This window comes from Hippoglossus stenolepis, chromosome 1, assembly GCF_022539355.2.
Source record: "Hippoglossus stenolepis isolate QCI-W04-F060 chromosome 1, HSTE1.2, whole genome shotgun sequence".
NCBI classification, from domain to species: Eukaryota; Metazoa; Chordata; class Actinopteri; order Pleuronectiformes; family Pleuronectidae; genus Hippoglossus; species Hippoglossus stenolepis.
Window position 1 is genome coordinate 8260747 of NC_061483.1, and position 12485 is coordinate 8273231.

Genomic DNA, 12485 nt, shown 5'->3' on the forward strand with positions numbered 1-12485 from the left:
GTCCACGTTAGTACTGTACATACTTCCTCTGTGTACTTTTGGTCTGGTTCTGTTTCTTAAAGTTTGAGCATCTCAGTTTCAAATCTTAGTGCGTCACCAAAGAGTTATTTCTTTTAGACAATATGATTCCACCTAAGGAATGCTTTCCCAGTCTTCTGTGAAAACCGTGTCCGACACAGTCCTGACCTCATCCAGCAGCTGTGGGTTCGACAACTGGGATCTTGAGGAGGAATGGAAGCAAGTCCCTGCTGCCAGATAACAAAATTCGTGGAATGGAGACTAATCTCTCAGATCATTCAATCAGTTTGATTTGAAACAAAATATTCAACAATCACTTTTGGGTGAAATTTACATGAGTCCCCATTAATTTGTTCCACATTTTTTCCAGTGTCACATTTGTAGTTCTGTATATTCCAGCTCCCCTGGGGACAGAGTTTCTGATGGCATGTGTCTCCACCTAGTGGTTTTTTCCCACAATTGTCAAACCTGAAACTTTGTCTCTGTATTGTTTATATGATGAATAAAATGAGAATATAAGGACACATGAAAACTTTTACATTTTTTTACAAACGGAATCACTTTAATGTTTATGAGAGTAATTCATATGTACAGGTATTGGCACATGAATATAAATGTTTGGTCTTTGTAACTTATAACCATCTGGCCTCTGGCAAATTCATAACAGACATAAAAATAACTCAGAAACAATAAAAAGCATCATGACAGCCATTAATCCTATTGAGCATAAAAGAAAAAGGCATAAAAAGTGATGAGTTGCAAGAAAAAAATAATCTAGGATGAATCTAATGCCCAGTTGGAAACAGCTCACTTCCTGATTTTGCTTTAATCCGCTGGCCCACTAAGTACACAGAGCATTTACACTCCATGCCCAGAAGTTCAATGTGCGTCATAACGGTGCCGTGACAGCGTCTACGCAGCCAAAATAAAGAAGAGAGCTGATAAAAATCCACGTTTACTGCAGAGTCATTTGATCTGGGAGTGAATGCTGATTGTATCCATTCCCACTACAGACAAACACCAGATGTTAGTGGCTGTAAGCAGGTTTTTGATCAGTGAATCGTTAGTGTGATTACTGTTCAGTAATCTATGGCCCCTGAAAGATGTTCTAAAAATAGTAAAACGGATTTCCACCCGAGTATCACATGTCACTCACATCTTTCCACAAAAGTACTCTAGAGAAAGTCTAATGGCCAATAACTTGACCCATGACCGGAGCGGTGCTGCAAATCTTGAAAATAATGGCCTCAAAACTAGAAAAAGGTCTCTGTGGTAATGGGGCAGCAAGTGAAGCACCTTTTTAAAACAACAGGCCCATTATGTTGTGATTAGGCTCCTAAATTGGACTGATTTTAATAAATTGGACATTTATTAAATCAAATCTTAATTTTGCCATGGACTATACTAAACTACCTTGTTTAGATAAGTGCTATACAAATAAAGTTATTATTACTATTATATCAAACTCCCTCCTCCTCCTGCAGACTGACTCTGACTCCTGACCCCTAACAAATCAACCCTAAACGCCTGGTTCCCATGTCCTGCTTTTAACAATGGTGTTTATATCTCCATATTTTTTACAAAATACACGTAGTTGAGGTTTGTTCCCTGAGTTGGAAGTTCATTATAAAAAACTCAATGCCACTATCGTCGGAAAAGTCGGTTAGTGAACACATCTGCTCATAGTTTGATGTCTCCTGATGTGATGGAGCTGTAGATCTGATCTGTCAGCGGAATGTAGCTCTTCTCTTTATCATCGAGGATATAAAGAGGGTCCCGGATACGTCCTGGATCGAAACTCTCTTCCACTAACTGCACCTTCAGCTGCTTGAAGGTGCCAGTGACCTCCACGGCGTTCTAGATGAGAGAAAAGGGCAAAATCCTCAGTTACTTCTATGTCCTTAAACGACAGCAGCGGTAACTGGCGGCAACAGCAATAATATCTGACCTGCAAGATCAATTGATAATTTGATTATTATTATTTTACCATATCGGACTTCTCTGTCATGGCAACAAAATTTCAAAGAATCACTTCCTCTTTAACAAATTTATCTAATAGGTAAAAACATCCTTTTTGCTGCTGCAAAGCTTTAAATAGAGCTGAATTACAGAGCTTTTATGTTGAAGTTGTGAAAATGTATGGAAAAAAATACAGGCATGTTTAGAATGAGCTCTTCTCTAGTGTATTTCAATCTGATGTACCTGGTGTTTCAGTAAAGTGTGTATTAAGTTAAATTACCTGTATCCTTATGAAGCGAGGTCGGGCGTATGAGGGCAGGTAGCTGACCACGTGGTTGTATACTTTACTTCCATCAAACTCGGCGCCTTCCATCATGGTAGCAGCTGCCATACCTACCCGCCCCTCATGCCCTACATTGCCAAACAAAATAGACAAAGCACTTGTTGTAATAAACCGATTCATCACCACATTTAAACATCTGCCGATGAGAAGTCAGGATATTTGTTTTAAACACCCTGTGTAGTGAAGGGTACAGAGGAAATGACCGTCACCTGGCACTTGGACTCCATAAACATTGGCTTCTTTGAGACAGTCACTGATGGTCAGGATGTCCGACACCTCGGTCGTGGCCACATTCTCACCTTTCCACCTGTGGGCACACGCAGGTCACAACTTTCTATCGGTTTTGGGTTTTTGGAACGTGAGGTGAAAGTACATTTTACAGCTCAGGGCAAGTCGGGAAACAAAAGCTGTTGTTTGGTGTCCTTCTTCTTTTTGTACAAGAGAAAATCATGACTGTGCAACAAGTACAAGTTTGCCCACAACTACAAGTTTTTTTATAAAGGACTCTTGTGTATAAAAAACGTTAAAAGTGTTTACTGCTGCAGATTTAGATCAGTGGGTAATAATAATGTCTGAGACCTGCACTTTTTAGAATAAATAAAACTCCTCCTATTAAATTTTCGAGTAAAATGGTTCAGTTTTGGGAAATAAGAGTGTTGTGTAACAATAGAGCCAATATATATTAGTGAGTAAAAAATGTCCCAAACTGATAATAAATAAAATAAACCAAAAATATAGAGCTTTTTAGAAAATATAAAAAGAAAAGTGCAAATGTTTTTTCTATACAACAATAATGGACTGTGTCTTTAACAGCAAGAGGCTATTCATCAAATATGAGGGAAATAAAAAGGCAAAACTGGGACAAAAAAAACCTATTATTATTATATTGAACACACTATGAGGTAAAATGTTCATCTTCTTTCTAAAAAGAGCCAAAAAGAGCCAGGACCACTCATAGCCAAAGAGTCTCTGTGTAAAATTATAAACGATTATTCTGTATGAAACAAACTCCACAGGAGCTCTGTACCTGAACGTGTCGCCAACACGATCCTGAAAGTAAATAAAGTTTTCCTCATCGATCCTCATGAGGTCTCCACTGTTGAAGTACAGATCTCCCTTCTTCAGAACATCACGAAGTTTCTTCCGCTCCGTTTGATCTTTGTTCTGGGCGTAGCCGACGAAAGGAGCGAGGTCTGTGATCTTCGACACCAGCAGTCCCGTCTCACCTTGAAGAAAAAAGCCACAGACATTACTGACAGTATCTATCAATGGACTCCATGGATTGGTTGGTAAATAGACCCCGCCCACATGATGCATGTGTAATATCAGTGTCATGGTGACAAACAACAAGCATATAAAGATGAACGACATGACAGCTCCCCAGAAGTGAGACCAAAGCGCCTTGATCGTACCCTGGTGGCTGGCAGCAGTATAGGTCATAATCCTTTTCCATGTTAGTAGAAGGACATGGACCAAACTAAAAAGTCGAAGTATACGTCACATAAGTGTTTCTCAAAGATGGTTCTATCATTGTAGTAGTTCTTATCACACTGGTGTGTTCAGTAGTTATTTTTCGTGGTAAGTTTGGTCTTAATTAGTTATTTGATGCAATTAAAGTGGGGTGAAACATTATGATTGACAGCTGAGACTGCCTTGGGATTGGTTGAGCGTGTATATAGGCGGGACCTCGCTGAATTGGCTCCATTCTCCGATCGCTACTACACAGATCCAAATGCACAAGATGGCAGCGCTTGTATCCGGGATATAAGTGGATAAATGTCGTCCATCTTGATTTATAGTCTTATGCTTCATATTAACTGTGGTTTCCTCACCTCTGGGCGACTCCACACAGAGCCCATTAGCATCTCGGACGATTTCATCTCGCTCTGTGTCGTATTTAATGAGGGTGTAGGGAAACAGCTTCTACAGGTGGAAGTAAAACATCAGGGATAAGAGAATCTCTGCATATTATTATACTGCTGATATGTACAAGCACAATGCAGAATTTATTTCCTAGTACAAGCTGTAAAGATAATCTGAACTCAAAGCTTTTTCAGAGCATTCCATCACATCTCATGGTCATCTCTCAAACTGAGCTGATGGATGAAGCTGTTCCCTGCTCCACCATTAGATGCCGTTGGAAGCTCAGGGGAAAAAAGCTGGAAGCTGAGTTGAGATCACTTGGACACACAACTTGATAAAAAAGGTAGTAAATCTATAAATATTCACAGAAAATACATGTTTGCTCTTCTTCTTGTATCTGGATGATCTCATTCTTACCCGATGGAAGAAGTTGACACGTCCGATGGCTCCAATTTTTCCCGCATAGTTGACAAATCCCACATTTCCCTCAGTGGAGGCGTAAAACTCTTGGACCTCGATGTTGCCAAAGCGGCTGAGAAACTCTCTCCATATGTCGGCCCTGATTCCATTACCGATGGCCAGTCGGACTTTATGCTCCTTGTCATTTTCTTTCTGCATTTTCATATAAAAAACAAGATTCACATATCAAACATTGTACATTGAGTATTACAGTGTTTGTTTTAAATCACACAAACGTAAACTGATAAGCTTTGTAACAGTATAATCAGTCACCTAATTAGACGCTCAAATTAATTAGGATGAAACACCTTTTAATTAAGTACGACTAACTCCTGTCTACTGTATATGTAATGATAAGCTCACTCAAGCAAGGACATATTTGTGTGACTTAAAAATACTCGTCCCTCGAAAAACCATACAAATGCTGTATAACACGTACATTTCGATGTAATGAATGTGGCCATAAAGTCAAATACTAGTTCCAGGGATATTTGGTGGCCAAGTTACTCGATATGGTCTTCCTAAGTAAAGGCCAGCATCTATTCCTAGAGGTGACCAGATACAGACGAGCCACCTCCTCAGGCCGGTGTAGGGTCACGCAGTAAATTGAGACCGCACTTCATGTGATGCAACCGGAAACTCTGAATGGCCATACATGTCGACAAAATGTTTACAGTACTCCCAAATTCAGCTGGCGCGTTTTCAAGAGACGTCACGAGGTTCGGAGTCAGTCTCGTACCTTGAATATTTTTAAGTTTACGGCTGATGTTCACACGTGTCCGCAGCCTGTTTCCTCCGTGTTCAAACCCCTGCAGAGACTGACGCAGAAGGCTGGAACATGATAGTTGAGATTCTTTCTATTTTGGTGAGCCAGCTGTGCAGTAATGTGGGAATGTACAGGAGATAACTGCAAAGATGATCTGTGTCAATGGGAGCTCGCTGCAGCCGGTTCACGGTGCCGCGGGGGCCAAGAGGTTTTACAGTAGTTACAGAGGAGGAACAGTGACTGCAGCACCCTGCCAGAGATCCTGTGTGACCATGTTTGAGCTGCAATATTTCTAGTAACTGGACTGGCACTCAGTAGAGCACATACTGTACCTTGGCCAAGGCCCAATAGTCCTCCTTAATTTAATCAAGCTTCGCCAACACACTGGAATCAGTCCCTTAAAATAGGCCTGATTTGTGAAAGTGAACATAAAATTCCTGGAACCGCCCCGAGATCTGAACCTCTCTCTGAATCTCACCTTATTTTACATCAAGCTGTTCTTGTTTTGGTTCATTCATTTGTTTTAATAGATAACCTTTACTGTCTTCTACCTTTTAAATACAATTTTATGAACTTTTCCTAAGGCTTTTACTTTTGCTCTTGATTTTACCATTTGGCAAGTTTTACTGTTTATTTGTGTTTTCTTGGAATGTTTTGTTTATTTTCTGTTCTCGGCTTTATTGTAAATGAGGTCCCTACGTCAACAGGTTAAAATAAAGATTAAATGAATGGATCCACACCAACATTTTATGGGTTCTTCTCTGAACCAAAACAACACATTCTTCCACTAAGTTTCATGGAAATCCACTCTGTAGTTTCTAATTAATCGTGCTTACAAACAAACAAACCAACCAACAAAGAAACAGACGGGTGAAAACATAACCTCCTTGGCAGAGGTAATTAACAAAAGTGGTATTAAATGAATAGATAAAGTTCAGTAAATAAGAATGTCAACATCATTAAATATGAGGCACCAGGTACAACAGCACTTTCACAACCACAACTAATGACTAAAACTACAAATCCATGTTTTTTTTCTTTGGGCTAAATCAGTTAAATTCTGTCCAAAACATCTTTTTACATAAAGGCTTCATGTCTTCTTGTTTCCCTGCCCCTGTAATGGGGGGGGAGTCACATTAACCTCCTGCGAACCATAAACGACTGACCCTGGTTTGGGTTTCAGTCGAGATTTGTAGCCGTCACATGACAAACATGCAGCTGCTGAAGCTTTACTGCAGCACAAAGGGAGCAAAAATCTGAAAAACAAATATTATTCCTACTTTCGCAGCTCTGTAATATTGTACAACTGCTTAGATTGAAGCTTTGCAGCACTGAGGCCAGTTCGAATAATGTTACCTTTGCTGTGCTACAGAGGTAACGCATCACCTCCCCGATGTACTGGACGACGGTCACACCGTGTTTCCTGCAGTCGTCCCAAAACTGAGAGGTAGAAAACTTCCTCTTCAGGATGATGGTTGATCCTTCAAAATAAGACAATAACAAACAGACAGTTTGATTATGGGCTAAAGAGCAAAGAAATGTGACTGCAAAAGATTCAGTTTAAACTTTATGTCCTTTAAGTGAGCGAGTTGTAGACGGGTTGTTTGTTAGGGTATTGATTATCAACCAATACATTTTGTATGTAAGCTGCAGCTCAGTTACTGCAGGTCACCACAAGAAAAGCAAACTGCCTGTTACAGAGAACGGGCACTGCACTAGTATTTTTAAACCGTATGTAATTTACTTGCATGTGCTACACAACAGGACTGTGATTGTGGTGGGGCTGTGTTGGATATCTCAACATGTGTGTGTGTGCAGGTCAGGCTGCTTACCCTGACATATTAAAGCAGCGTGAACTTTGGCCTAATTGGACAAAAGCATTCAGAAAGTGGAGGTAATCTGGTCTCGTTTGACGTGGCTCTGTTCAGATTCCTGCTTCAAACTGACAAAAGACTCTTTCTCTCAGTTTCCCAGGGAGAGAAAACCAGAGGAAGAATGAGGAGCAGGGACGTCACGACATGTAGAGTGAAGAAGACTTTGTTTTTTTCACACAGTTTATGGGTGAGAGCCTCAAGAAGGACTTGTAACAGGGGTAATTCTTTCACACACGGTGTATGAGAAGATACTTGTATTTATATTTGTCAACATTTAATAGTTTCATTTTCATGTCACTAAAATGATTCGTAGCTGATTCAGAACTAGTCAGATTATTAATTGTACATCAATATCGCTATACTTACGTTTTACACAAGATAAGAAAATCTGTTTTGTTTTTTCAGTTGATCCATTTTTAACTGGCTTATTAATCCTAAAAAATAGGAGAATTTTCATAAACCCCAAAGAAACACTTAATCTACATTATCTGATATCAGACCTGCCATGAATTACACATCACATCTTGTCTTTGATATACTTCACACTCCACCTCTTAACAATCCTTTGTGACTATAGTTGTGTCTCAATTCGGGAACCGCATCCTTCGGAAGCCGCATTTGTGCATCGACTGTACCAATTCGAAGGCTTCACCAAATGTGGCCGACAAATGCGTCATTCCACCCCCGAGCAACGGTGGCTCCACCCGGGTGGATCCTTCCTAGCCCAACATATCCCATGATTTATTGCACTTCAGTGACAAATTGTTTTTCAAAGAGGTAATGGCGGCAAAAAGCGAGGAAGAAAATGTCAGAAGAAATTATTTTCAAACAATTTGCCGGGTTTTAACCCTGAATATCTTTCTACGAGGTGCCTTCACCGATCCTCTGGCACTTGGATGACACCAAACAAGCTGGTTGGAGGCATGTTGTGTTTTTCCTCTTGTTTTATTACGTCTGAAGAAGGATTCGCGATTGACTTCAATTGTGTTGGATTTGTCTGCAACACTGTTTACCCCTGAGACTCCAGCAGTGTTTTGTGGACTCAAACAATTCCCCCACCCCCCATCGGCATAGTGGTGAGTAGATGATGAGTGAATTTAGTTTTTTCTGTGAACTATCCCTTTAAGTTCTCAACCGAATGGATGGATGGACGGATGGAGGAACTCTGGTCTGAGATAACCGCTTTAGCTACAACTCAGTCGTCTCACCTGTCTCAATGGAGCCAATAAAGCCGATTAGAAAGCCAGCTGTGTGGTACAGAGGCAGGTTGACGTAGATGACATCACTGGACGTTACACCGTTTGAAGACAGAATCGCCAGAGCTATCAGGAGACGGTTCTGATTGACCACAGCCGCCTTCGGGAGACCTGGAGTACACAAAGATTACCTAATGAAAACTGAAGGAGGTTTGTCGTGTGAAAGTGAAAAGCAAACAAACAGCCACTCAGGTACCTGTGGTTCCGGAGGTGTAGATATAAACTGCAGGACTTTTGAAGGTGATGTGAGATCGGAGGGATCGAGGGAGCGGGTCGTCTGGTGCCTCTTCCACTTTGTCAGAGAAGCTCTCGATTCCAGGCGTGTCACAGTGTCTGGTCATCAGGAGGACGGTGACGCCCTGCTCCATCAACGAGGGCAGCACATCCTCCACTGCCTCCTTCAGCTCTGGAGGGGGACACACAGCAGCACACAATGTTGGCAGTGAAATATGAACAAAGTGGAAGTCAAATGGAAGCCAATCAAAATCTTGCACATTGTTAACTTAATATTGGGGCAGGGACAGTAAGTGAGAATCGACTGAGCTGAGAAACTTGTGACTGCATCTAAAACTACGGAAGAGTATTAGGGTCAGGCGTGAGGAATTATTAGTAATAGTTATTAGTATTAGTAGGGTTGAGTATAGTATTTCGAGAATAACATAAGAGGTCGAGAATTAAGTCAGAATGCTGAAAATAAAGTTGAACTGTCAAGAGTAAAGTTGGAATGTCGAGAACTAAAATATATTTAATAAGGATATGTTTTTGCATTTTCACTTTATTTTCGACTCTTCAATTTTATTCTCAACATTTCGACTTTATTCTCAAATCTTCAACTTTATTCTCGACATTTAGACCTCATTCTCATCACTTCTACTTTTGAACTTATTCTCAAAATGCAAAATTCTCCTTTTTTCCTCGTGCTTGGCCTGACTCATCTTCCCTATCAAGAAGATGTTTGGGCAGGACTGGGGTTAAACTGACTAAGACACAAAGAGTTTAGTTTTGCAGTGTAATTCCAACCTCAGTGTAAATGTGGTAACAGCTCCCTGGTGGTGTCATGTAAAGTTTGAATCTCTAAAGTAAATAGACCAGCACTGAGCTTCATACCCGGGGCAGATATCAGCACCTTGGCCCTGCAGCAGCTGAAGCAGTGCAGCAGAGACTTGGTGCGGATGTTGTGGTTGAGCAGAGCCACGGGGGATCCTAACTTAGCCAACGCCAGCCAGGTAATCAAGAAGGCGGGTTCGTTCCCCATGAACAGAGCCACGGTGTCTCCGGCTGTGAACCCGGGGTGAGCCCGCAGCGCGTTGGCCACTTTGTTGCTCCGTGCGTCCGTGACCGAGTAAGAGAAACTGTCCTCTCCGAACACAATGAAGGGTTTGTCCTTGTGCGCCGCGCTCTGCTCCAAGAAGCGGTCCAAGACAGAAAAGAGAGGTCTCCTCCTGCGCCTGGACGCAAACTTCACCAAGATCCGCAGCAGAACCACGAAATACTGCAGATCCTTCCACAGATACGGGCAGAACGTCTTGATGGCGAACGGCACGATGAGGATACTTGCAAATAAAACAGAAACGACGTACAAATCCATCCCGTTATCCCCTTTAAAAAGCTGCAGATCCCGCACAAAATAAAGTGCAGCCCCCGCTGCTGCAAAATGGGGAATGTTGCAAATAAGGATTTAGTTGAGTGGGGCGGAGCATTTTCTCCAAAGTAACTGAAGTCAGAGGAAAAAGTGGAGGTTCAGATGTTGACAGTACAATCTGTGTATGTGTACTGTTGAAGATACTGAAGAAAATTAGATTTTTTTAGATTTGATTTAGTTTGCACAGATTTGAAAAAAAATCATAGAAAAGTTTCTAATAACAGTATAATAATACAGTGCAAGGGGAGGCAGGAAAACCCAATTGGCTTATTGTGAAGCCTCCTTCTAAATATTTTCACTTTATTAGAAAGTACCAGTACATGCAGAAAATGACAAGATAAGACAATATAAACTAAGATATTAGTCCCACAACAGGGAAATGATCTGTGTTACAGCAGCAAAGAGGACAGTCAAAGCAGTACTTAAATACAAGGAAATATTAAAAATATAAATGTAGCAGAAATAATATATACATTGTAAACAGAATATATACAGTGTGAATGTATTGCACATTAGCCATGATTTGCACTGGCAGAAATAAATATGGCACCGTTTAAAAAGTGAAAGTTTAAAGTGTAAATCCAGCATTGGTGAGTGTGGACTATGATTATACCCAGGAGAGTCAACAAATAACAACAAAAAATAGCGACACTATTATCATTACAAATGCACACCAGAGTGTGTGTTGGGGGGGTGATTGTGTAAATTTGCATTACAACAGTAATCAATAGTTCAAAACAACAACAATACATGGAGAAGAACAGCTAAAGAGCAGCACATGAATGATTTTTTAAACATCTGTTGTAACATTTGATAGAAGAACAGTTCTTTGCCACCTGTGAGAAGCCATCCCATAATCCAGCTCCCCTGAACCTGCTGACCTCTGCCAGAGAGGGATAAAGATCTGAAGATTGACGAGTTGAATAAACGTGGACCTCTGATTTTGGTTTGAAGTAAAATCTGGAATTGCTCAGTGATCAAAAAAAACGTTTTTACAGGGAAACAAAGTTGGAAGATGTGAGAAAACCTGACAACCATTTCAGCCACACTGAGTTCTACAGTGTCCGAGTCAGCTGGAAAAGGCAGTTAAGATGACACGGTGTAACTCTGCAGCTGGTCCGGGGTCAGTTGGTGCAGTAGGAGGAGCCGCCGTTTGTCGACAACCAGATAACTAAAAGAGTTTCACCATTAAAGCTGACATAAATAGCATTTTGAGGTTCTCTTATCATTACTAGGCATGCACAGCTTACGTAGGTGATTTAGTCCAGGTGCAAGATAAATCTCAGGGGTAAATGAGGTGAACCATTCAATACACATGGCCAGTTTTGTGCATGAGGCCAAAAAACTGGGTTATTGCTTTAGAACTCCCATGTCCTCAAATCTGAACCATTTGTCCCCAGCTCCTGCAGTGATATGAGGATCCATAAATATAAAGATAAAGTGATTTCCTCAGGAGAATTCAAACAGAAGACAAAAGAAACAAAGACAGGACAGCGTGTCCTCATGGGTTGGGGCGGTGTAGTTTGGAAGAATATCAAGAATAAATTAAAAAAATTCTATAATCTAGACTTTTTTTATGAATTGTTGGATAATACGAGCTGTTTGGGCCACAAACCAAATGAAGCCATGTGAGAAGTTCAGAGGGGGAATGTCCCTTTGGTGGAACTGCTGACAACACACAGACATCTGAAACATGACGACGGGCCCCACCGAGACATTACTATGTTATGAAGGGTCACAAGCCAAACAAGGTCGGGAATCACTAGTTTCCTCTCCAATAATGTTTTTAATTTAATTTTCTATTACTACTTTATGTCTTTAATGCTAAATCTGAATCAGATTAGTAAGTTATATTGCTGTCTGAAGTGGAGCGATGCAGAGGTACATCGTGGCGTAACTTCAGGAAAGTTCATCAAAGTTCAAGTGAACTTGAGTGAATGTTCCTGGGAACACACACTGTTTACAAACAGGACAATTCTTACAATTGACTATATTTGCATAAATATATACAAATACAAACACTCACACACAGTGTATGCCGATTTACTTGTTTTTTATTTATATATATATATGTATTTCTTTGTCTTTTTCTCTCTGACTGTTCTTTTGAAGCAGCTTCAAATTCCTGCAGGTGGCACTCTTTTCTTTGTCTGCATTCAAAGTCCATCACCTTAGTTTATCATGAGATGTGTCTCGTTTAAAACGGAACAGACTGTGGGTCAAAATTCACTGATAAAAAAATCTGAAGCTAATTATTTAAATGTTTTATGAAACTTTCTGTGGCTTCTGAACAACATTTATTTGT

General features: G+C 40.6%; 1 protein-coding gene across 1 annotated transcript; it reads right to left on the reverse strand.

The window, feature by feature from the left end:
* Nucleotides 1-551: 551 nt before the first annotated feature.
* LOC118116355 (very long-chain acyl-CoA synthetase) lies at nucleotides 552-11228 on the reverse strand. Its single transcript, XM_035168066.2, has 10 exons — nucleotides 9646-11228; nucleotides 8735-8944; nucleotides 8491-8649; nucleotides 6765-6889; nucleotides 4601-4795; nucleotides 4153-4243; nucleotides 3348-3546; nucleotides 2530-2627; nucleotides 2258-2388; nucleotides 552-1875 (listed from the first exon to the last, which is right to left on the reverse strand). The coding sequence occupies exons 1-10, from the start codon at nucleotides 10124-10126 to the stop codon at nucleotides 1699-1701; spliced, it is 1866 nt and encodes a 621-aa protein (XP_035023957.1). The 5' UTR covers nucleotides 10127-11228; the 3' UTR covers nucleotides 552-1698.
* Between the last annotated feature and the right edge of the window lie 1257 nt (nucleotides 11229-12485).